Raw genomic sequence first — 25107 nt, 5'->3', positions numbered from 1 at the left:
TTCACGTGGTGGTGGGGGGAAATAAACTGAGGAGCTGTTCCCTGAACCACGCCAGACACTGTGTTTGAACCTACAGAGATTGGGAGCTCAGCCAAGAATGCAAATAATTTTCAGAGACTGCTGTGGACTGTGGGATAGCTGGAGTCCTCAGTACCCCCTCCCTCCCTTCATGAGCGTCCATTTGAGTCTCTGGCTTCCCGTTACGCTTGTCACACAGCGCTGTGTATCCTGGAGTTTTTTATTCAAACGCTTTGGCATTTCGTGTTCTGTAACGGAGCTGGATACAACAGATTTGTCTCCCCATACAGCGATCAGACCTAGTATCTCCCGTACGGTCTATGCTGGAGCTCTTTTTCGATTTCAAACTGCATCGCCAGCCGTGCTGATCAGAGCTCCACGCTGGGCAAGCAGGAAATGTAATTCAAAAGTTCGCGGGGCTTTTCCTGTTTACCTGCCCGCTGCATCCGAGTTCAGATTGCTGTCCAGAGCGGTCAGTGCTGCACTCTGGGATGCCGCCCGGAGGCCAATAACGTCGATTTCCGTCCACATGACCCCTAATCCGAGTTATCACTATCGAATTTAGCGCTACTCCTCTCGTCTGGGAGGAGTTCCGAAATCGATTTAAGGAGCCGTTTAACTCGATATTAATGACGACGTCGTGTGAACGGGTACAGCGTTAAATCGGTATATCGGCCATTAAACCAATTTAAAGTCGCAGTGTAGACCTGGTCTGTGACTTGGGAGAGGAAGAAGCAAAGGTGTTCTACACATTTTGGACATTGTTTCTATATGGTATCACGTATGGGTTGAAACATAGGGTTAAGTGACGTGTTTACCCATGTCTATTTCAATGTGCTAACATTCCTAGTCACTGGTGCCGCCTGGTTCTTGTATGGGAATGATACTTGCCCTGTAGCAGCTCTCAAATCTGGAATCTCACCATATATTGAAGCCCTTTCAATGCTATGATGACTTACTACATTGTGACCCATTGTGCAATATGCAGAGCTGTACACAACACATCATGTAGGTGGGGGCTAGCAAGCACAGGTTCTGCTAAGAATTACCCTGTATTACTATGCCATATTGTGTCCATATCACAAATACAGTCAATCATGCATTCCTTGTATACTTACTGAAGCAAAATACCTGACTCTTCACAGATACTATCAATAAAAAGCAATTCCCTTGAGTGTGCCAAAACACTGCAGTCTGCTATTAACCTGAGCATAGGAGCTGGGAATAGGCAGGCAGTCGAAGCTAGTCATCATACCATAAACTCACACATGGTGAAATTTACCCCTGTGCTGAAGTCCAGTACGAGATCAATGCACCACTTCGGTCCTCAAAATCAGGCTAACTGAAAGGATTAAATTGTATTAATAACCAGACAATGAAAGACTGTATCAAAGCAATTGCAAAATCTCAAAGGGAAGTCTCTCATAAATGCATATAAAAGAAAAGTTCTTACGGAGCTCAAAATAGATAAACATATAGGCACATTCTATTTCATGTTGGCTTTAATCACCATTGTAAGGGACCATGGAAGAGTTTGTTATGGCCTAGCTAGGGCTTATCGCCTAGGACAGGTTATTAGCGGATGCAGCACACCAGTTTATTCTGCCTGTAGCCAGTTAGAACCGCCTAGCGTGGGAAGCCCCTGTGTGTATGGGGAAGTGCAGAAAGCCCATGGCCACAGTCCAAGGGGGGTGGCCATGGCTGATGGAAAGCCCTGCTTTGCATAGGCATAAGCTGCTTTGCATGGTATTAGCATAATGCTATAAGTGCTGCAGGGTATATTTCGCTTTGGACTTTGTTCCCCGTCTCTGGGACAGCAACGCTTGGAGTCTCCGTTGCAGGTATGTCACGTTACCTTCATTAAAGCCAAATAACTCACTGTGCGTGTGTGGGCCTCGTCCTTGCAGAGCACTCAGGCACGAACAACCATTGTGCCTGAAATCTCTTATTTTTCAAGGAGTCGCTCTGTGGTCTGAGGATTTACAAAAGCTTGAAAGTGCTACTAAAACTCAGACATGAAAGTCAATTTCCCCTTCTTCCAAAGAGGAAATACATGTTTAGGGGAGACAAATTTGAAGGAGTCAATATTTCTGGGTCTCCATCGCCAGAGCTTCAGAAAAATCAGAACTACACACGTGAAGCTGCCATTAAACATATCGATGCCAGACTGAACAGGCCATGCCAACTAGCACTCACACAGTATTAATGCTCTGGCTCCACACAGAAGAGTAGTGATAACAAAGAATTGTCCGATTATGTGGGTTTATATGACCACCTGCTAGGTTGCTTTACACAGGTAAGGAGTGAAGAAGAAAAGGAAAGTGTACTCTAGATCAGTTTGCCTTTAAAATTACCCTTAAATATCATCAAGTCCCAGACAATGGTCAAGTCAGGATATGTGTTTATTTTAAATTCGAATTGTTGATTAAAAACATACTTAACAGATAATGACAAGGGCATCTATGTTACTTTTAAGACCAGGAGGAACATTCAGTTTATATGTTGAAAAACCAATGGGAAGTAGAAGTTCAAGATAAACTTAAGCTGATTGTGTTGCAAAAACTAGGGACCAGATCCACAAAGGTACTTCGGAACTTGAACTTCAAACAAACCTAAAGCCCCAGTTTTAGGCTCCACTGCAATCCACAAAATCCCCACTTGGCTGCTGCCTAACCCTGTAGGCACTGAGCGGGGGATCTGCAGCAATCTCAGATCAAAAACTAGACTATCCCTTAAAGACTGCCTGTAAGTATCTAAGAGAGCACAGTCCTTGTGTTCCCCCCATCACAGGGATAGTAGCTGTCCTTGAGCCTTGAATGGGTTGACTGGCAAGATTCCTAGTCCTCTTCCTTACAGTGCGCTTCAGCACAACAACAGTCTGACCCATGGACAATAGTTCACAGAACAGCCACTAAAACAAGGCAGAACTACTATTATTCAAAGATTAATTGAATCCAGTGTGTCCACTGTAGTTTGGACTTATATATTTTTAAGCTCACTCTCTAGGTATTTAGACCATGCCACCACCACAGCAGCTCCTTGTATATGGCTACCCAGGTACTGTATTTCCAACATGTCGCAAATTGCACTTTTTTCTCCTAAATTAATTTTGTAGCAATGAAATTCTTTGGGGAACAAGGAAGGTCTCTATCTGGTGACATTTGTTCATCAGAGACAGCCAGTTAATAGGGTCAAACTGGAATCCACTGAAGACTGTTGGCCAATCTTCAGAAAAGCTGTGGTTCTCCATAAGCCTGAGGATACAAAAACATTCTCCCAGGAATAAAGGCACTTGGCATGGTAACTATTTTTTATGTCGCCTTTTCCGTTCCACTGCTGTATGCAAGGCTTGAAGAATCAGGTGTTTGTTATTCAGGATGTTGTACTCAGTCAGTTTAACCAGCTGATCATAATCTTGCTCCTTGTATGTGACTGAATATGTAGAATAGGGGGAAAAGCGACTGGTGAGATCAACTTTGCCCTCCTCCATCTCTTCGCTGGAGCGCTTCACACCTGGGGAAAAAATTCAAAAGGACATTGCTGTAGTACTGGGCTTATTTCTGTCATGTACCACCAGTAACAGCTCAGAGAAGGAGATTTCTCTGTAGTAAGAACGCTCACCCATTTAAATGCTCTGGGCATGTTTTACAAGTGTTTCTGTTGCAATCCAGTAATTTGATCCCTGGATCAGGGGAATGTCAGTTGCCTGATGTGCTGAAGGAAGAGGTGTAGGTGACTATCCCTATGAGTGTCTCCTGTTATCTGCTCATAACAGCCTTAGAGAAGTCATCACATCTGTGACTCAAGCAGGAAAGGGAAATTCTGACATGGCAAATGGCAGAATTTGAAGAAGGGGAATGGAACCAAAAGTAGAGTAGAAGCCTCAAAAGATATTTAATAGGTGAAACAGTGTCCTGTCCAATGGAAAGGCTATTCCTACTGAAAAGAGGAATAGTGATCCAGTCAGTGAATAGGTTATTTACAAGGAAAGCAAAGCTCTCATACCCATCAATGCTCAGAGTTGTGACATTGGTCTTTTTATACTTGGGACAGAGACCCAACATTAGAGACACCAAAACAAGGAAAGAAAAGTCTGCTAAAAGAGAAGGAAGCTTGTAATTATTTTGGGTTTTCTCCTTAAATGTACATTTCCTTTGACCTTAGTTTAAAGATTTTGCATTTTTATTACAACAATTTACACTAATATACAGCAAGATAACTAGGGGTATGTAACAGATGAAGGTGAATCTGGAAGTAAAACAGGATCCTATTCTTCTTAATAAGAAATATTTAGTAGAACTAAATGAAAATGGTAAGTTAGGCAATGGAGAGGTTTGTTGTAAGGAAATGAACAAGTGGAGAAGAATGAATTAAAGAATGAAATTCAATCTGTTGATAGGCTCGCCAGGGTGGTCTTCATTGAATGCTTGGCTACCGTTGATAACTTACCAGGTGCTTTGTAACTTTGGTAGGTGTCATTCACTAATGGGAAAAATAGCAATATAGGAGCTCCGGGAGTCTTGGCATCATCAAAGAGGTAGCACTCCTTTAGGTTTTTCCTCTCTTCTTCACTCAGCTCAACTTTGGGGAATGGGATTCCTTGTTCTGAGTAGTACTTACAGGACTGATCCAGAGGCTGGATCAAGGAAGAGAACAACATGAGAACCCAAAGAATAGTCTGAGATCAGGATTTCTTGAAGTACAGCAACTAATACTAAATTGTGCTAGGCTACCTCTTGGAAAGAATGTGGTTCAAGAAACATGCATTATATAAAAATACATGGACAGGTTTTTTAATTTTCCCTGGAGTACTCAACAAAAAACACTGAGTACCACAAAAGAAAATGGTTAGGTTACAGGCTGTGAATACAATTTTAAGATATAGCATTAAGCTAAAATACTGTGGTTCAGAATACTTAACACAGGGCTTTTAATAGGAACAATATCACTAAAAACTTAAGACAAAGGACTTACTGGAGAAAACAGAATAATTTGATTTCTCTCACCAGTATCTGTGATCCTGCACTGTAATTTAAATGCAGGATAACATCCACTTTCCTCTCTGGCCTCAAAAGTGGAGGGCAGCTGGTATTGATGAAGAATCCAGTATCTATCAGGGACAGGTATTCTGTTGTTTCAGTCAGCTGGTTGGGTGATGTGTCCAGCACAGTATCTAAAAGGAAAATATTTCTTGCTATAAGGGAAATTGCAGAAGAGCAGTTTGCTGATGCTCTGATGAATACACTGTTCAAGAAAAAAGGGTATTCAGCCCCATTCCACATTTCTAATTTCATTAGACATTTGATAAACTCTTTACATCACTGTTGCTCAGCCTTAAATTAGAACAACTATTTTCTCTGATGTCAGACTCTCCATATTCATTCTATTTCTGGCTCATTCAAACTGTGCTAGCCACCCATTCTCCCTCTCACTTACCCCCTCTTTTTCTTTTGGATGCATTGTGCGTGTGTGTGTGTGTGTGTGTGTATTAAGTCAAAGTTACAAGAAAACATTAACACACTACATTGCACATTACTTGTTCAGGATCAGATTAATATTCAAAGAACTTGGCTAAAGATTCTGGCTTTCTGGCTTGGGAGCCCTTCTCCTATGAGTACACTAGAAAGGGTGACCAAATTCCTAAATACCTATCCTCTTTTTGGTGTTTCTCTCATGTACGTAACTTGCTTTGAAAGCTTTTCCATTACAAGATCAATCTATATTTTTCTTTACCACAGTACCACAGGAGGGGTCACATTTTTCCAACAATGTGCAATACAGTGTATGTCTACACTGCAATTAAAAACCCGTGGTTGGCGTGTGACAGCTGACAGGCTCACAGGACTCAGCCTATCGGGCTGTTTAATTCCAGCGAAGACTTCCAGGCTTGGGCTGGATGCTGGGCTCTGGGACCCTGTGAGAGTCTCAGAGCCCGGAAGTCTTCACTACAATTAAACAGCCAGGCAGCCCAAGCCCCATGAGGCAGTACAGGCCAGCCGCAAGTGTCTAAGTGCAGTGTAGACATACCCACAGAATTTAGCTGCTAACGGTAAAAAAATAAATTAATTTGTTGTTCTGTTTAAAATGCAGATGCTTTAGTGGAGCATTAAATAAGCAAGTCACGAGTCTCTAGGAAGCTGACATTTGGTCCTTTTGATCTGAAGTGGCACTCTCTTCTACTGATCAAAGATTTCTTCATTCTACCCACTAAGGCCCAGATGCTCAAACTCCCATTGGAGTTAGGTGCCTAAATACCTTTGAGAGTCTGGGCCTTAATGTCTCCTCTCTGTTCATAAAGACTGGGAATACTGCCAACACACTGAGCCAAACTATGGAGATTTAATCAACTGGCTACAGCCCAAAGAGAAATGAGCTTGAATCCCATCAAATCCATGTCACTAAAGATTTTCAGCCCTGTATAGTTCAATTGATTGATCAAACAATTCTGTTTAAAAGTAGATTCAAACTTTGGCATATCAGGAAGCGGGCGGGGGGGGGCAGGGTTTGAGGGGGAAGTGGGAATTGTTTGTTTTGTTATTAAATAAAATCAGTTCATTCTCTCCCAAGTCACGGAGATCTCCTCACTATATCGCAGACCTCAAATTCCTGCAAAGGATGCTGCTGAAAGGCAAGTGCTATTACCTTTCCATCTACAAAACTTGTCATTCTCTAGGTAGTCATTATGCAGCTGGAGGCCTTTCAGGAAATTGTGGTACTGGGCAACTGACGTGCGCTCTGTAATGGCACCACGAAGAACACGGGAAAGGGGGCTTGCTGTGGTGAATACTTGAGTCTTCTGTTCGTGTGGCCTCAGAGGTAGGGCAGGCTCTTCTTCTGCAAAAGAAGTAAATAAAGGGTTTGTTTTCCTAGATAAATGTTTCTGAGGAGCCGCCAAAATAGCAATAATAAATAACAACAATCTCTACACTATTAGCTTATGGTGTCCATGATGAAAGGTCTCACCAGCACCTTAACAAAAGGTAGATAAACATTTTTTTGATCTATTAAGACAAAATTTCTTAAGATACCCGAAGGCTGGATAAAAAACAAAGCCCTAACATTCAATAAGCCATACAACGTCACACCACCTACAAATCATAACCCTGAAAAATAAATCAAGCTGAACTGTATTTGTCAAATTAAAAATTCAGCAAATATTCATGGGTTGTTTTTTGAGTGTCTAATTAGCTGCAAACCAGGATCATTATTCTTGAATATATTTACTCTCTTACACATTCAGTGATTATTGCTAGTGATCAAAGGGCAGTCTATGAGTTATTCAGAAATGATCCCATGATGGTAGTCAATATTAGTCTTTTGAAACTGGTTCCTTCCAGGCAAGATATGATGCCTTTGCAAATTTTTAAAAATAAAACTTCAAAAAGCAAGTGCATTGTTTACACAACAAATGGGTGTGAAGCATAATGATAAATAAATGATAAGGCAGAGGTACAAAGTAACTTACCAATATCATTTACTCTGTCTCGGGTCCACCTGTGCCAAAAGTCCTCTGAAGTGTGGGACAAATTCCAGATATATAACAGATTCAGGGAAAATAAACTACTCCACATGCCTGTGAAAGGAGAGATAGATCAGTATTGCCAATCCTAAACATTCAAAAATCATGAGTCACGCCCTCCAAAATCATAAAAGATTGGATTAAAAATAATGAGATTTGTTTTTAAATAATAAATGTTGAGTTATTTATATTTGTTTTCTGCTTTTTTAAACCTTTAGGGCATTCTTGGTGCACATTTTCAAGCTTTGCTCTAAAACCATGAGGGCTAAGAAATATTTTTTAAATGAAAGTTGCACTTCTCACATACTCCCATGATTCTAGGCTTCAAGAAAAAAAACACCAAATAACTCATGACTTGTGATAAAATCATGAGAGTGGGCCATGCTAGAGATTTTATGGAGACCTATCTGATCGAGTCTTGGGAGCATTTAATTGAAAATTGCCTTTTTATCCTTTCATCTGAAGTTGTTCCCTTATCTTCTATTTTTTGCAGGCATCTGTCTCTGCACAATTCCAAACTTCTGCTTTTAATATTTGACTTGAGGGCTTTAGATACTAAGGACCAGATTGTGTCTGGCTTTGTGTGGGTGTGCAGGTAGGATGCAAAGAATCTTCCTCTCTTGCTTAAGCCTTGAAAGGGGCCAGGACAGTGCCTGTGCTCTGGAAAATACAGGGATGCTCTTTTCTCATGTATGCTGCTCACTCTGTAGACCAGGTCTGGTGCACCAAGGGAACAATTTTAACCATTTTTAAAGCATGGTGCAGCTTGCATACTCATGCACAACTAAGAGCTTGAAAAGGACTTTATGATTCCTAGGGCACAATGCCCCCTCAACCCCCACCCTCCCAAGTAATTCCTCAGGCAGTGCAATTCTTTACAGGTCTCTCCCTGAATGGTACAATTTTGCTCAACTCTAATTCAGATAGTCTGTCACAGTGAGGGTTATAGGTCATATCCATCATAAGATGGAAGCCTTCTTGTATCTCTCCAGATCACCGATTCTCTTCCTTCCTATGTCATCTTTCTTTTCTCTGTTGCTTACGGCTCTTAATTTCTCTTCCTCTTTTGAGGAGTGTATTAACTCTGCAGAATTTTGAAATATGGGCAGCACTGGTATGTCAGATTCTCAGAAGGGTCAGTTTTACTCTATTATTTTCTACATATCACTGGTGTGCTTGTGTTGCAGAGCATTACAGTTTCACTGACCCTGTGAGGTTTTGTCACCTTTTGTCACACTGTTACAGCGATGGAGAGAGGTTTTTAAGGTCAGGCTTGACAAAGCCCTGGCTGGGATGATTTAGCTGGGGATTGGTCCTGCTTTGAGCAGGGGACTAGACTAGATGACCTCCTGAGGTCCCTTCCAACCCTGATATTCTATGATTCTATGATCTCACTGGCTCCTTTCCTATTTCAAATGGAGTCAGACAAGGCTGTGTCCTTGCCTGTGTACTGTTCAACCTTTTCTTCACCCAAGTTCTCATCCATGCTATAAATGAGTTAAACAGAGGCATATACATCAGATACAGACACAACGGCTCAGTCTTCAATTTTATAAAGCTTAAAGCAAAAACAAAAGTAACAGAACTACTACTAAGATAAGTACTCTTTGCAGATGATTGTGCCCTCCTAGCACACACAGAAGGAGATCTCCAGTTCAGTGTAGATTGCTTCGCTAAAGCATCAAAATTGTTTGGCCTTACAATCAGCCTAGAGAAAAATGTGGTGTTGCATCAATCATCTTCACTGCTTTGTGTGGTATCCCCTTGCATATCCATTAGTGGAATCCAGCTAAAGCAGATCTCGGCAGCAATATCTCCAATGATGGATCTCTTGATAAACGAATCACTAACAGGATACAGACAGCTTCTCAGTCATTAGGAAAGATACATAACGAAGTCCTGAAATCTCACAACATAACCCTCTCAACAAAAATAAAACTTTATAATGCTTTTGTGCTCTCATCTCTCCTCTACGGCTGTGAGACCTGGACACCATACAAATGGCATATCAAACAGCCAGAGGCCTTCCATATGTGGTCTCTGCTTGCCATTATGGGGATCCACTGGCAGGACAAAATAACCAACCTGGATGTTCTCCAAAAGTCAAATGCCACAAGCATCGAGGCCATGTTAATAAAAGCCCAACTACGCTGGGTTAGTCACATCATTAGGATGCCTGAATATCGACTCCCCAGAAAAAATGTCTATGGAGAATTGGCACAAGGACACCAGAATCAAGGCCACCCTAGAAACCACTACAAGGACAGTATCAAGAATAGTATACACTTTGGTGCAATAAAATGGAATGATCATGAGAAGGCTGCGTTAAGTAGATCAGCAGGGCAGCACACAACGCTCAGAGCTTTTCAAGCCTTCGAAGAGAACAGAAATAATCGATTGTTAGCTGCCAGGGAAAAGCATCATACTACTGGTATAGCTACCAAGATGCTCCCCAATGATCTTTTCTGCCCTATATGCTCATGAGCATGCGCATCACGCTTGGGACTTCAGAGTCACTGCAGAATCCACAAAAAGAGATAGCATGAAAACGTCATCGTCGCACCGACGGACTACACACACACACAGACATATCCATCTGAGTTAAAATTCTGGATTAAGACCATGTTTAAGAGATTAAACTCAAGACGGGTGGGCTACATCTGCATTGCGAGCTCAGAGTGTGAGTCCCAGCTTAAATACACATACTTGCAGTAGCTCTCATCTGAGCCAATGCACTAAAAACAGGAGTGTAGCCACAGTAGCATGGGTAGCGGCAGCACAGGTTAGTTACCTCAAATACAAACCTGCCTGAACCCCCTAGGTATATATTCAGGGTGGCTAGACCATGACACCACTGCTACTGCCCATGCCACCATGGTGACACTATTTTTAGCACACTAACTCAGATGAGAGCTAGCATATGTGTGTGCGAGCTAGGAATCACACCCCTAGTGCACAGTGTAGATTTGGCCTTTGGACAAAATCCTGGTCCAGTTGAAATAAATGGCAAAATCCTATTGACTTCACAGGGGCCAGGATTTTACTCATGGGCTGGTAGCAAACTGTATTGTTATGCAAAAACAGTTAGAAAATTTTAGATAGAAAATGTTTAAAGTCTAGTAGTTGCCATTCACCTGTTATTTTAAGTTTTCTGCTTTAACAATGCAAAAGAAACCACTTTATTAAATATTAATTCGTATATGGTACTGGCATATATTCTGGTAGGTGATACTGTACTATTGCTGCCAATCACACAGCAGTGACTCAACAGTGGCCGGTTTATGTAATCAATTATGTTTTTTATTAGTTTGACATTTTCCCAGGACAATAAATCACCTTCCAAGTAGCAGATCCGGGATTCTGGGAGCCTCTTCATCAGCCGACCCATGAAAAACTCGCTTCCAAAGTCCTCAGAGCGAATGAAAGCTCCATATTTCATGAATCCAACTTCATAGGGGGTGAATTCCAGCCATTCTGCAAACAGAGCCACAAACAAAAAGACAAAAACAAAACCCCAAAAAATCTTTTAGCATAGACCCCTGGCTGAGGATAAAGAATTATGCTGTTATCAAATGGATACAAGGCATTAGAAAAAGGTTGAACCACTGAAAGTTATTTCCGATCCAGGATAAACACCAGAAATGTAGAAACACCACAAAAATTAAAACTAGCAATTACAAAAAGCCAGCTGGTGTAAGCTGATGTAGCTCCATCGACTTCAGTGGAACTATGCCAATTTTTACCAGGCCATAGTCTGGTCTTTAATTTAGAGGGGGTTTTATGTAATCTATATGAGGTCTTACACACAATACTGAGCCACCTCCTAGATTTAAGATCAAGTACATCTCCAGAATATTTTTACCTTTGAAATCCAAAGTGCTATAGTTGTCCTTGACATTGATTGCCACGTAGATGGGCAGTGGGTTCTGACCCTGATCCACTGCCTGTCGCTGATCTGAAAGTTTATGGTTGTCTTTCTGTTTTTACAAGAAAAGTAGCTAAATTAAAGGGGGTGGGGGAAAGGAACTGAAATAGGAATCTACTCACTATATCTGTACTTGGAACGCGTTAAAATGCCTGCATTTCAGCCATGTTCTCCATTGTATGACTGAATTGTGTGCCGCGGTTAATATGTCTGGGATTTCCATACTTGTCAAAATTCTCAGAAACAGCTGACAACCATGGTGGCTGCAAGTTCTTGATAACTATATGGTACATGATTTGATGGCACTTTCAGACCAACATGATAGGAGTGGCTAAAAAGGAGAAAGAGATGCCTACAGTGGCCATTTTCATTACCACTACAAACCGTTCTTTTTCTCTCCTGCTGATAATAGCTCACCTTAACTGATCACTCTCGTTATAGTGTTCATGGTAACACTCATTTTTTCTGTTCTCTGTGTGTATATCTTCTACTGTATTTTCCACTACATGCATCCAATGACATGGGCGGTAGCCCACGAAAGCTTATGCCCAAATAAATTTGTTAATCTCTAAGATGCCACAAGTGCTCCTGTTCTTTCTACAGCATAGAGGCTCTGGAGTGGTCTAAGTTAAAAATGAGTCTCATAACCAGCTGACATCCTAGTTTAATGTACAATACTGCAGCTATACACAGGATTGGGCATGCATGTATCAGGAGTAATGCAATTGCATGTGCTGTGAAAAATGAGTGGATAATAGTCTACTGTTTGCTATTCTAAAACACCTATAATTTCATTATTTCTAAAGAAAACATCTTTAAAATATACCTACAGCACTTAACTATTACTTTTTCAAAATATGATTTTTCCAATAAAAAGCATCCAAAAACCTACCAGTGAAAATTGTCATTCTGCCCCCCCCCCCTGCATTCAGAAGAAGCATGAAAAAATGTTGTCCCACATGGGTCAGTGTCAGAAAGTTATAAGCCTCTGAAAACTGAGTGGCTTTTAAGGGAAGTGTTTCCTCAGCTATAAAGATAAGATTATTAGTGCAATATTAATCACCATAATGATTTAAGAAAACCATGCTTTGACATACTGTACCCCATCATGTAACAAATATTCAACAATAAGCCCCCACAGATCTATAGAAGATGTCCTGTGTCCTTCTTGTTTCCGCTGACACAGCTGCTTGTTATAATACTTCATACGCTCCATGGAAAAAGAACCCATCTTGCATTTGGTCACATGTTTTCGAGCTTCATTTATTTTCCCAGATAGATCCTGCTGTGACCAATTAGCATCTCTGTACAAATTTGCCATAGTCCTGGGAAATATATTGAAGGGGAAAAAACAAATGGAGGCTTTTATTAGAGAAGGTACTAAATTTAACATTTTCAATTTGAAGGGTTAATGTAAACTTCACAAAAGGTTTCATGTCCTAAATCTATGCTGCCTTTGAGTTCTAGGTTCCCCAAAAAACATTACATTTTTTTAAAATCACAAACATTACATTTCCCCTGCCTGGTAAATTTAAAATTACTGGCTAATTTCCCTAAAATATTTTTTTAAACATATACTTCTGTGCTGACACTAACTATAAGAATTTCCCACTCCAAAAAGAAATTTTTCTGGTAAAGTTATAAATGGATCAAAAATAGGCTTTGGGTTACAATGCTGGCTATGAGGGAGCTGCTACTCGCAGCTCCATAGTATTTCTTTAGCATAGATCATTGTATCAGCAGCATAGAGAAACTCTGCTCATGTCTTCCTTACCATGTCGTGCCAGACAAGCCAGTCAGGTACATAGCACAGTCTATGACATTTAACTTCTTGAGACCCAGTAGACTGCCATATGTCGTTGTCAGTGATCTCATTCCACCACCCGTTGTCATGATTGCCACCACAGGAATCTGTTCAATACAAAGACAGCAAATTACTGCAAAGCAAATGATATATGAATATTTAGAGAATCTGAAATGGAACACTAGACTCAATCCAGTTGCAAATCACAACTGTAGTCTCTCTTCTGACAAGGTCAAAACTAAAACACTTACACACACTCCTGAACGCCCGAGAAGTTTAGAATCTGATTTGGACCCAAACTCAGTAGCTCAGGCCCTCTCTATTTGGAATAGAGAAGGGAAGGACTTATAATAAGTTCAGTTGCTTTTGTTCCCACTAAAGAGTTTTTGTGGCCAAGATGGGTTGAAGGATGAGCTCTGCCTAGAACAGTGGTGGGCAACCTGCAGCCTGCATGCAGTCTGTCAAGGTAATCTACTGGCAGACCGCAAGACAGTTTGTTTACATTGACCGTCTGCAGGCATGGCCACCTGCAGCTCCTAGTGACTGCAATTTGCTGTTCTCAACCACTGGGAGCTGCGGGAAGTGGCACAGGCCGCAAGGACATGCTGGCCACCGTTTCCCACAGCTCCCATTGGCCAGGAATGGCGAACCGTGGTCACTAGGAGCTGCAGGCAGCCATGCCTGTGGACTGTCAGTGTAAACAAGCTGTCTCGCGGCCTGCCAGTGGATTACCCTGACGGGCCACATGCAGCCCACAGGCCGCAGATTGCCCACCACTGCATCATATGGCTGTCTCAATACATAGCTTCTAACAGTCAGCCCCCTACCACTTGCCTTCTCATGGCAGAGGCATTTTTAACTGGACGTGGGGGTGTGAAGGATGGGGGTCTGGTGCATTATGAGTGGCTTGCTCCAGGCAGGTGGGGCTCACTAGCCATGCAGGCAGTCCACCTAGGAGAAGGAAAAACTCCAATTTCAAACCAAGAATGTCAAGCGTGGCTAGCAAGTTTGTAAAAGTTGTGTCATTTTCACATGTTCCACAGGTCTTCATCTTCAACAAGTATATCAGTACAAAGGGTAAGCTGGTCATCCTACTTCTGGGGGACACATGTGCCATTTTTAAAGGGACAGTCCCATATTTCTGCAAGTGTCCCAACTTTTTCTTAAAAATGGGCAAATTGTCCCATATTTTCTGTCTCCTCCACATCAGTACTGGTGGGTCCTGCTGCTGGACTGATCCTTGCTTGCCAGCTACCTGCCCATCAGCAGTGAGTTGGGGGTGGGGGTCCAGTGACCGATGACGGGGGTGGGTGTGCAAGGCTGGTGATGGGGCAAAGATGCAACACATAGAGCCAACTGCTCCCCCTGCTAGTCTGTCAGGGCAGCCACTGCTGTGCGTGGGCTCTCAGCCAGCAGGGCTCCACCCCCCTGACATGCCATTTCTGGTCGGTGCTGGCTGTATGCTGCGAGCTGCAGTGGCTGGTGAGTCTGGGCAGGCAGCAGGCAGCAGCCAGTTACGTGTTGCCTCTGCTGCCCACCAATCGGCCCTTTACATGCTCCCGCTCTTGCTGTCCTCTCCCTGCTTTGCCCCTTTGCCCCTCCCAGCTCCTCTGCTCCTCCTCAGCAGGGCACATCCCGCTCCCAACGCTGTGTGTTGAACCAGCCCCTGGTCAGAGCGCTCAAATCACCAACAGCCTGGCTGGCAGGCTCCTTCCTTCTCCCACAACCTCTGGCTAGGCCAGTGCCCTGGGAAAACCCAAGACCCTCTGGCCCAGGGCACTGCCCAGGCAGAGCCAAGCCCTGCCTGTGCCAATGCCCTGTGCAGTGCTGGCAAGGGGAAGCCTCTCCACCCCTCAGCCAAGCTCTGGAGTATGTGTGTGCAGAGGGGGGGAGCAATTTCCAGCCTGTTCCCACCCCGAACCTACAGGCTTCACAGCAGCCCTGGGAGCAGGGGCTTAGCATCTTCTTCATCCACCCACTCCCACCCTAGGTCCTGCCCCCAAGAAGTGCAGGGCTGCTCGGTCCCCTAGGCACCCTCCCCTGCTGAGCCACCTCTCTGACTTGGTTCCATGAAGCCCCTGCAGTCAGGTTCCCTGGGCCCTGGTGCACAGTGCATCCTTAGGGCTTAACCCCTTCCTGCCCACGCTGTAGCTGGAGGCATCTGGATTATGTTGGTGGCCAGCAGCAGCCTGGAGGCATTACCTGCCTTTTGACACTGTGCAAGCAGGAAACGACAAGGGGGGAGAAGAGATGAGCTCTGCAGAGACATTTGCCAGGTCATCCCTTCCCCCTGCTCCTCCTCCCTTGTGTCTGGAAGCGGCTCTCGTCCCTTCCTTCCCACACAGTGCCGAAAGGCTGTGGCTGGCCACATTCTGGTGTGAACCCTGGCAGAAATCTGGGGTGGGGCGGCATGTCACCCTACGGTCCTGTCCCCCCTCCCACATGCCAGGAAAGGTGAGTCCATCATGGGGGCCCAGTCAGGCATGGAGGGCAGAGAGCGCTGGTCAGGGAGGGTTGGTTAGGTCGGTCACTCTCTCACTCCCCCTGTGTGAGAGAGGTGTACAGGAGGGTGGGGGGGAGTGTCACCCCTCCCCATATTAACCATAAAGCCTTAACGATAAGAAGGTAAATAAGAAGAATCCAACTACACAGTAATTCTTTTCAACAGGAGCTCAGTAAACATGATATTAATTTGAATGTTTGTATTGCATAGTTCTGACTGATTGCCATTGAACTCACTTGTGTATGAGTAATTTTACCAGGTGTTCTGTATTCACCATAGCGAAATATGGTCACCCAACCCAGAAGTGACACACAACCTCTCTGTCTGACGACTGTGGAAAATGGCCAACTTACCACATTGCGGCACATATGGCTAAAAATAGCAAGCCTAAGAGTAAAGTTGGCTGCCCTGAATGTGGGAACAATGAAAAGGAAACAAAAAGTAGTAGTCGAGATGATGAAGGGAAGGAGAGTGCACGTTGTCTGTATACAAGAGACAAAATGGAAGGGATTGAAATCCACGTACATCAAGGAGGCTACAAGGTGATATGCAGCAGCAAAGAGGAATAGAGTAGGAATAACAGTAGCATAAATATTACAGGATATGATAGTGGACATCCAAAGAAAGAGTGACCAGCTGATGAAAGTTAGAACAGCACTGACTGGAAACCAAAACTTTTATGGTATATGCTGATCTGTTCCACATGTTGGCTATATGAGAGATGAGAAGGTAGAGTTCCACATAGCATTGGGCCAAGTGATGAGCAAAGTACCACATGCTGAGTACCTGATTATCAGAGCAGATCTCAATAGATATGAGAGAACACAGTGAGAGCTATAATGACTGTCAGAGGATGAAGTTTTGGTACCAGAAATGAAGCTGGTGAGGGTATCTTGGAGTTAGTCAGAGCCCATGGCCTGATTGTTGCCAATATATATTTCACAAAGAGAGAGAAGCACTTAATTATATACTGGAGCAGTGCCAACAGGTCCCAGACTGATTACTTCCTGACAAGAAGAGATCTAAAAAAATGTGAGACTGTAAAGTGATCCCAGGAGAGCAGATTGCAGAGCAACATAGGTTGCATGTAACCGACTTCTGAGTGAAAAAGGCAATGAGTGGCGAGGGAAGGGGGGAACTAAAAGATGAGCTGTGGAACAAAGGATAAAGTAGTAAAGGTCTGCAGACAGGGAAGTTAGTCTGAGATTTCTACAGAGGTCAGACAATGACCAAACCAGCCATGATGATACCAATGAGGTCTGGAGAAAAATATCCACAGGTAATACAGAAAGCTCACAAGCTGTTTGTTGACAAATGAAAGAAGAAATGGTAGTGGTCTAATGATGTGCAGGAAACAGATAAGAAAAAAGGAGGGAAGGCTTAAGTGATGGCAGAAATAAGAATAGTGGCCAGTTATGAGGAATACAGGTTGGTAAAGAGAAAAGTGAAAATACTGGTTGCAGAAGCTAAGGGTCAGGCATTTAAAGCTTTATATGTAGGATTATCAAGGAAGGAAGGGCAAAAAGGAATATAGAGGTTAGCAAAGATCTGACGAAGAAGCACTAGGGATCTGAGAGTTGTGAAGTGTATCAAAGACAAAAATGGAAGAGTACTGGTGGAAGATAGCAAAATCATTAGGAGAGGTCAGTGGTTTTATGAGAAACTGCTCAAGGGAGAGAACCTGAGGCAATCATTGTGCTAAGTCTGGGCAAACAACAACCTCACAAGAGCTATCACTGTGTTAGTGAGTCAGACAGCATTAAAGATGATGACACATGGGAAGGCAGAGGGATCAGATCATGTAGCAGTTGAAGTATTTAAGCCACTGGGCCATCAGGCAGTGGTGGTGATGATGAACTTCCTTAAATTAATCCTCCAAACTGAAAAAATATCCAACTAATGGGGGAAAAGCATATTGGTCTCTATCTTCAAGCATAAAGAGGATGTGGAAGAATGTAGTAATTACTAATTGTAATGGGGAGGGGCACTCACTTCTTGCGCAAGTCCTGCTGCTGCTGCTGCAGTACTACAAGCTTTTTCCGCTGCTGTCACCTCCTGTAGCTTTGTCGACCTCACTTGGCAAGTCTTCCATGGCTTGGCCCTCCAACTGAGTCACAAAGCCCAAATGAATCCCTTCAGGGGTATTAAACTATCTAATAAATGAACAGCCTATTTGTCCTGACTCTGGTCTCCTTTAAATGCAGCCCTTTGTTTGGGTTCCTAGCTCAGCCCTGCCCCCTTTGTGGGATTTATGCTGCTTTGTGTGTGGCCGATAGGGGAACCCAGACCTGCCCACTACTCCAGTGGCAGGAGTAAGGCCTTGCAGTTAACACTGCTCAGTACTCCAGACACCCCTAATGAGCCAGCTAAGCTGCCTGATAGACTGACTGTAGGAGGGTGCTCTGGGCTGAGACCGAGGGGTTCAGAGGCCTGGAGGGGTATCAAGGCTGGGGCAGGGGGTTGACTGAGGTGAGGGCTCCAGCTGGGGGTGCAGGCTCTGGTATGGGGCTGGGGATGATGGGTCTGGGGTGTAGGAGGGTGCTTCTAGTTTGAATCAAGGTGTTCGGAGTGCAGGAGAGGGATTAGGGCTGGGACAGGGGATTGGGTCATGGGAGGGAGTCAGGGGTGCAGTTTCCAGGCAGCACTTACCTCAAGCAGCTCCCTGAAGCAGTGGCATGTCCCCTCTCTGGCTCCTATGCGGAGGCATGGCCAGGTGGCTCTGCGTGCTGCCCTGTCTGGCAGTTTGGGGCAGGGGCAGTGTGCAGGCCCCCCTGGCTGCCCCTACTCATAGGAGCCAGAGAGGAGACATACTGACTGCTTTCTGGGAGCTGCGTGGCGCAGAGGTTGGCAGGGAGCCTTCCAGCCCCGCTGTGTGGCGCCGCCAGCTGAACAGTCAATGGCCCGGTCAGTGGTGCTGACTGGAGTTGCCAGGATCCCTTTTCAATCATGTATTCTGGTAAAAAACTGGACACCTGGTCATCCTACCCACAGCGGCTCAGAGTTGGTCCCCGCGGTACACCGCAGCTCCCAACCACCACAGATGGCAAGGAGACCCTGCAGCTCCCAGCCGCTGTGGGCTGAAGTCAGAGGTTTCTGGAAGTCATGGATTCCATGACTTCTGCGACCTCTGTGACACAATTGTAGCCTTTCCTATTAGTTGTCTCTTTTGTAAGATGAATGGTCCCTATCTTTTTAATATGTCCTCATATAGAAGTTGTTCCATATTGTTGTTTCCCTTCTCTGGCAATTCTCATTTATTGATTTTTTTCCAAATTCTTTTTTCCAATTCTAATATAACTTTTTGAGATGGGATGACCAGAAGTGTACGGAGTATTCAACGCTTGTGTTTACCATGGATTTATATAATGGTATTATGATATTTTCTGACTCATTATCTATCCCTTTCCTAACAGTTCCTAACGTTCTGTTAGTCTTTTTGACTGCTGCTGCATATTGAGCAAATGTTTTCAAAGAACTACCCACAATGAATCCAGATTCTTTCTTCAGTGATAACAACTAATTTAGATCCCATCATTTTGTATATATAGTTGGGATCATGTTTTCCAATGTATATTATTTTGCATTTTTCAACATTCAATTTCATCTGCCATTGTGTTGCCCAGTCACCAAGTTTTGTGAGATCCCTTTGTAATTCTTCACAGTATGCTTTGGACTTCACTCTTTTGTATCATCTGCAAACATTATCACCTCACTGCCAGATCATTCATGACTATGTTGAACTGCACTAGTCCCAGTACAAATCTTTGAATGACCCTGCTATTTACCTCTCTCCACTGTGAAAACTGGCCATTTCTTTCCTATGCTTTGTTTCCTATCTCTTAACCAGTTACTGATCTATGAGAGGACTTTCCTTCTTATCCCAGGACTGCACAGTTTGCTTAAGAGCCTTTGTTGTGGGACCACAGGCTTTTGGTGACATGGGAACAGGAAAGGAGGTAGCAGATTTTTGGAATGTGCCACGGCTGAGGTTTATTGGGATGGGCTTTGTGTGGCAAAGGAGTCAAGTGTGTTGGAGACAGAGGAGGGGAGGGATAAGACAACTGAGTCTACTGATGTGATGGATGAGAATGCTGGTATCAGAGGGCCACCGCTTGAATCGAGGGCCTCCTGACCATTCAGAAGTTTTGATAATAGTAAACGTGTCACATTAGGTGTCCAGTTGCTGAGTGGTCATTTTAGCTTAGGAGGAACATCTGGGATTCTGTCCTACATACCTCATCATCCTGCAGGTCCTTCTCTAGCTGGAGAACCTTTTTCAGAGCAGCAGCAACATATTTCTTCCTTTTACAGAGGAAATCCTGTTCCTCTGTGCACAAGTCAAACCCTAAGCGCACGTCTAGGTCTTCTGAGCTGGAACACAGACCAGGAAAAACACAGGCACACAAATTGCATGTTGTTACAGATAGTCAATTTTAGAACTTACAGTGCAGACAATCAACCATTTCCAAAAAGAGTCAGTCTGACAGAAGAGTCTTTCCCACACTCCTATATAGACAAACTGATGTAACATGAACAAGAGAGAGAGAAAAGCAAGAAAAAATGAGGAAATTAATTCCTATAAAAATTTCTGAAGGCGCTACCAGGAGGATCCTGCTATATTTTAGACATAAGCTGGTGGCTGTTATTAAAGCCCAATCTCTTTTCGAGAGCTGTAGTAGAACAAGCTTTGCTGACTGTAACTGATCAACTTTATATCTAAACAGCATCATGATAGATTATGGATTGTGCTGAACAGGAAACCAACATAACAGGACAAATACAGATTTGAAATTGCTAACTCTGCCACTACTTCTATAACATACATGAGTCTTATTAAACTGATGAAAATATTGGGTACAATATATGCTGTGTTCTTTTTATATATAAAGTTCCAGCTTTCAGTCTAAAGGAATTAAAAGTTGTGTGCTTTTAATGTCTTTGCACAAATTGTTGACATACAGTAAGCAGACTTTTTCTCATAACCAGACAGGGAGAGAGCAGAATTTAGTTGACAAAATCATTAACATCTAAAGAGGATGGATCTCTTACCAGTCTGTAGCCTTCACATACAAATCAAATTTTTTATCCTGAAAACCAAGAATACAAATACTTTAAATGCCATCACATTTTTAAGGTTTCCCCTCCCTTCAGCTTTTGAGTGAGTTTTATCTTGATCCTTTTCAGCAATGCAGACACGTACCTGAGATGCTATGTATATGGATTCCACACCACTAATTTATTCTCTGTAAAGCTGCACAGTAATTCTCAGCATTTTCCAGTGATTGTACCATTTTAAACAGATGAACACCTTGGCTGTACTAGCAAGCCTTTGTCTCCTCCAAAGGAGACAAAGTGTGTGTGATCCATAACCCACCAAGAAGTCTGGTGCTGCCGAAGTTCCATGGTTAGTTAGAATGCCCCCACCCCCACCCCTTGGACAGGAGGAGATGAGCAGCAGTGCTCCAAGACGTAGCACAGTGATTTATCATTAAGATCAGGATGGAATGTCTAGACTGTTACTCACAAAAGCCTGAAGAGGCGAGCACTGGTTGAGAACTGGTGGAATAAATGACAGTTCAAGGTGACTTGTTTGGCTAGTCATGAAAATCTCATTATAGCTATTAGCTTTTGTAGAATCCAGGATTTTTGTGAGTAGTAGTGGGTTTTCTTTTCCAAAGCTAAATTTTGGCTCTTAGCAACATCACTTAACTGTGGTACTTTAACATGGGTTTACATAATCATAAAGCATATTGTTAATCCCCATAACATTTCAGAACCATAGAATAAATCAGGAGTTTCCAACTTCCCAGCCTTTTCAGGCAACTGCACCAGTGTACTGGGCCGAAAGCTCTGCTATATCAGCCATTGTCCTCCATCTTCCATTCACTTAGGCCCACTGCAATGAGTTTGAAATCTTGGAACTCCCAATCCCAGATACATAAATAGAAGATTGCATTCTGGAACAATGCAACAATGGTTCCAACGATTGTATTCCGGAGCACTATAGTTGCATGGCTACAGCTGGAGGTCCACTGTCAGAAACAACAGAACACATGGAGAGTCAGTTGACCCTTGTGGGACAGACAGAGATCTGGCTCCCAAGATTCATGGAGGTGGGAAGGGGCATAGCCTTTGAAATCAAATTTCTCTAATCTCTTTCACCATAGGGATAATGCCAGAAAAACTCATTGAGGGGATTAGTTTCATTCTCCTCCTCCTCTTATCCCCTTTCCGTTATTTTTTCCAAGGAAGTGAGGCAATCTAGGCCATCATTGTTACACGGGTAATAATCCAGATCAGTGTTTATTCCTAAAGACTCACAATAGGCACTCACCTCTGCTATTGTTACTTTCTCTCCTGTGGGAAGTGAATTGAGAGCCACATTTGGCAAGTCTGCTTTTGTGTTATAGGAACAGCTACGCTGAAGAAATACATACAAGTTTATATCACAAAGAGTAAAATGAAGATAGATTAATGTTGCTATCTAATGCATGTGTTTCTTTAAAGTTACTACTAAGTTTATTAAGGCCAATGAAAACTTACAAAGGAGTAACGTGGTTTCTGCTTTGGTAGAATAACATCCAAGGCTGGCTGCTTATACTTGACATAGTGAAACTTAGTGGGACATGAGGATCTAATGATGGGATCAAAGGCCAATGTAAGGTCTTGGGTCTCTTCGTGGGATCCTTTCACTGTGAGGGAGATGTGTTTTCCTAAAGGAATGAGACAAAGCACACACAGAAGTTACTATTATTGGACTGGAAACATAGCATTATAAGGGTATTAAAAAAAAGCCTTTCATTAAACTGATTAGAAGTTCTCTACGTTGAGCTCAAAGAGACCATTTATTGGTCAATATTATTCTATTATATAATATTTAGAGAAATAGGAGTTGGGTAATCAAGGAAATTTTGGGGTAGGTAATTGACCCTAGAGGTATTGATAGATATTAGGATAAAGAAGGGGCTCAGATACATCGGGTTTTATGAGATATGAGAACCATTTATTTGCTTCTATTTGATTCCAGTACAGCAAATCTATACTAATGTAGCATATGTAAAGCTAAGATTTAGTCAGGGGTATTTTTGGTAAAAGTCATGGACAGGTCAGGACAATAAATAAAAATTAACAGCCTGTCCATGACTTTTACCAAAAATACCCCTGACTAAATCTCTACTTCTGGGGCCTCATTGCTCTGAGATCCCCTGCTGAGAGGGCCTGCTCCAGTGCTGGGGGTTGACTGTCCCCTAGCTGGTGCTCCCAGGGACCACTCTTCAGATGGCCTCTGGGTGCCCCTGGGGTTGCTTCAGCCACTCCGGGAATGCTGCTGCTTGGGGGTTCCCAGGGCACCCCCAAGACTGCTGCTCAGGTGCTTCCCAAAGTCAGCCACACTGGCTGCTGTTCTGGTGGTCCCCAGAGCCAGCTGCCCCGGGTAGTTCCAGCAGTAGCTGGTGTGGCTGACCCTGGAGCAGCCCCTGGGATCGCTACTCAGAAGCTGCCCAGGACCGCTGCTCAGGCAGTCTGCGAGACCAGCCGCACCAGCCGCTACTCAGGCAGTCCCTGGAGCCAGCTGCCCAGGGCCTCCCTAGCAGTGGTCATTGTGGCTGTCCCCAGGGACTGCTGGAGCAGCTGGCCCCAGGTCACTCCAAGAGCAGCTAGTGCAGCCAGTGCGCTAGAGCAGTGGGCCCAGCTAAAATAACACATTTTAAAACACTACTTAACACGGAGTATAGACAAGATTTTGCACCTGTAAAATGGTCATGATCAGCCCAGGACCAAAGGTATTTAGGTTCTTGATTTCAAAGGGAGTTAGGGAGCATCTGGGCCTAAGTGTTTAATGGGCTTTAAAAATATGTTAATTAAAATGTCTTAACTAACAAGTGTTTTTAAACAAGCCTTTTCCCTAGTTTAGACAGGTGTGTTCGTACAATGCCTAGCACAATGGTGCACAATATAAAAATGAACAATACATTTGAGACTAAATCTGTAAAAAGGCCTCTAAAGGAGACATTCTGAGGTAACATACAGGAAGTTTTCACTGATTTTGTAATATGTTTTTAAATAAAAAAACAAAGGTAAGAATATGTAAAAACAACATGACTGCAACACCATGCTCAAGATTTTAATCACAGATAGGTCAGACAATTCTAGTTATAAAATCAATATTAATTCTACACACTTGAATATTTGCCCTAGACAGATTTCTCTCTGATTACATTAATACTGGACAATATGATTCAATACTTGGAAAATAGTACAACACAATGTAATGTAAAGAAATTGTACTTTTTTCTGTATGTTGTATTCTGAATTATTTCCCTTAAGCTATGTAATCATTTAGTGAAAAGCCTTTTGTAATGGACATCAGCTCACATACGGAACCAAAATGAAGTTTGCTGTCAGAATCATAACTTTAACCCCTATGTGATTAAAATCTCAGCTTTAGTGTTACTTTAAAGGAGTTCACTATACAGATGTATGTGATGCAGTCCATGTAACCGATAACATAAATTACTCATTTTAAAGTTGATTTTACGAAAGTTGAATCATGTGGAAATATTATTTAATTCCATTTATTTATTTTAATGATTCATAGAATGGCCGATTGCCATAGTAGAATCAATATCTGGTTACTTATAGCCAGTTAATGAAGCAACAATCTCACGTGATGAAGGCTTCCTCTTCTTTTCCTTCTTCTTCTCACCCACCTGAACGTCCAAACAGCAGACTTTGCGAGACTGTAACAGAGCAGAACAATAAAATAATTTATGATGGAGAATATCATGGTTTGAAGTTCTATTTCCCATCCTAGTGTATTGCTACTGATGCACAGATTGAGTGCTATGTAGGCAGCTTGCTCAGCCCCTAGGAAAACCAAATGTTCCACAATGACCTTGCTATTCGATTATGAATTAAACAGAATGACTGTAAGGAGCCACATATAGTCATCAGCTGTCAGAACGGATGGGTGGTTGTGACTTACAACACAGCTCCTCTGAAGAGTGTGAGGCAGGCCAAACTAACAGCATTCTCAGGATACAGTGAGGGCCAGAAAGGACTAATTCAGGTGAAAAAAGCAAATAATGAGAGAAAGCTACTAAGAGAACCAGTATCTCTGGCAAGCAAAGCCCTTGTTGGAAGTGTTATTGTTATGAATGTTTAAGTGCCAGTAATTTGGGGGAATAGTATAGGAACAGAGACTATGGGGAAGCAAATTGTTCCTCCACCATTTCATACAGTTTCAGAGGATGGGACTGAATAAAAATATCTGTGGGGGAGCTCACAGCTTTACAGATATCAGTGCCTCCCACTGCAGGAAATAAGGTGAGAATGCTGGC

The 25107-nt window shown here is 43.0% G+C and overlaps 1 protein-coding gene across 1 annotated transcript in view; it reads right to left on the bottom strand.

Moving 5' to 3' along the window:
• Window positions 1-3235: 3235 nt before the first annotated feature.
• The window catches only part of LOC116832823 (cytosolic phospholipase A2 epsilon-like), a 35043-nt gene continuing 13171 nt past the window's right edge, over window positions 3236-25107 (bottom strand). The window contains exons 10-23 of the mRNA XM_032793889.2: window positions 24435-24507; window positions 22313-22482; window positions 22104-22190; window positions 20819-20856; window positions 20005-20140; window positions 13237-13373; window positions 12565-12787; window positions 11400-11514; window positions 10874-11011; window positions 7484-7591; window positions 6661-6852; window positions 5025-5191; window positions 4468-4654; window positions 3236-3531 (exon numbers count right to left, since the gene is read on the bottom strand). Of these exons, the coding sequence (XP_032649780.1) occupies window positions 3323-3531; window positions 4468-4654; window positions 5025-5191; window positions 6661-6852; window positions 7484-7591; window positions 10874-11011; window positions 11400-11514; window positions 12565-12787; window positions 13237-13373; window positions 20005-20140; window positions 20819-20856; window positions 22104-22190; window positions 22313-22482; window positions 24435-24507 (1980 nt within the window). The 3' untranslated portion in view covers window positions 3236-3322. The remainder of the gene's footprint in view (window positions 3532-4467; window positions 4655-5024; window positions 5192-6660; window positions 6853-7483; window positions 7592-10873; window positions 11012-11399; window positions 11515-12564; window positions 12788-13236; window positions 13374-20004; window positions 20141-20818; window positions 20857-22103; window positions 22191-22312; window positions 22483-24434; window positions 24508-25107) is intronic.

The sequence above is a fragment of the Chelonoidis abingdonii genome, chromosome 4 (assembly GCF_003597395.2).
Source record: "Chelonoidis abingdonii isolate Lonesome George chromosome 4, CheloAbing_2.0, whole genome shotgun sequence".
NCBI lineage: Eukaryota > Metazoa > Chordata > Testudines > Testudinidae > Chelonoidis > Chelonoidis abingdonii.
Note: the sequence above shows the minus strand (reverse complement) of the source record. Positions and strands in the feature narration are given on the sequence as shown.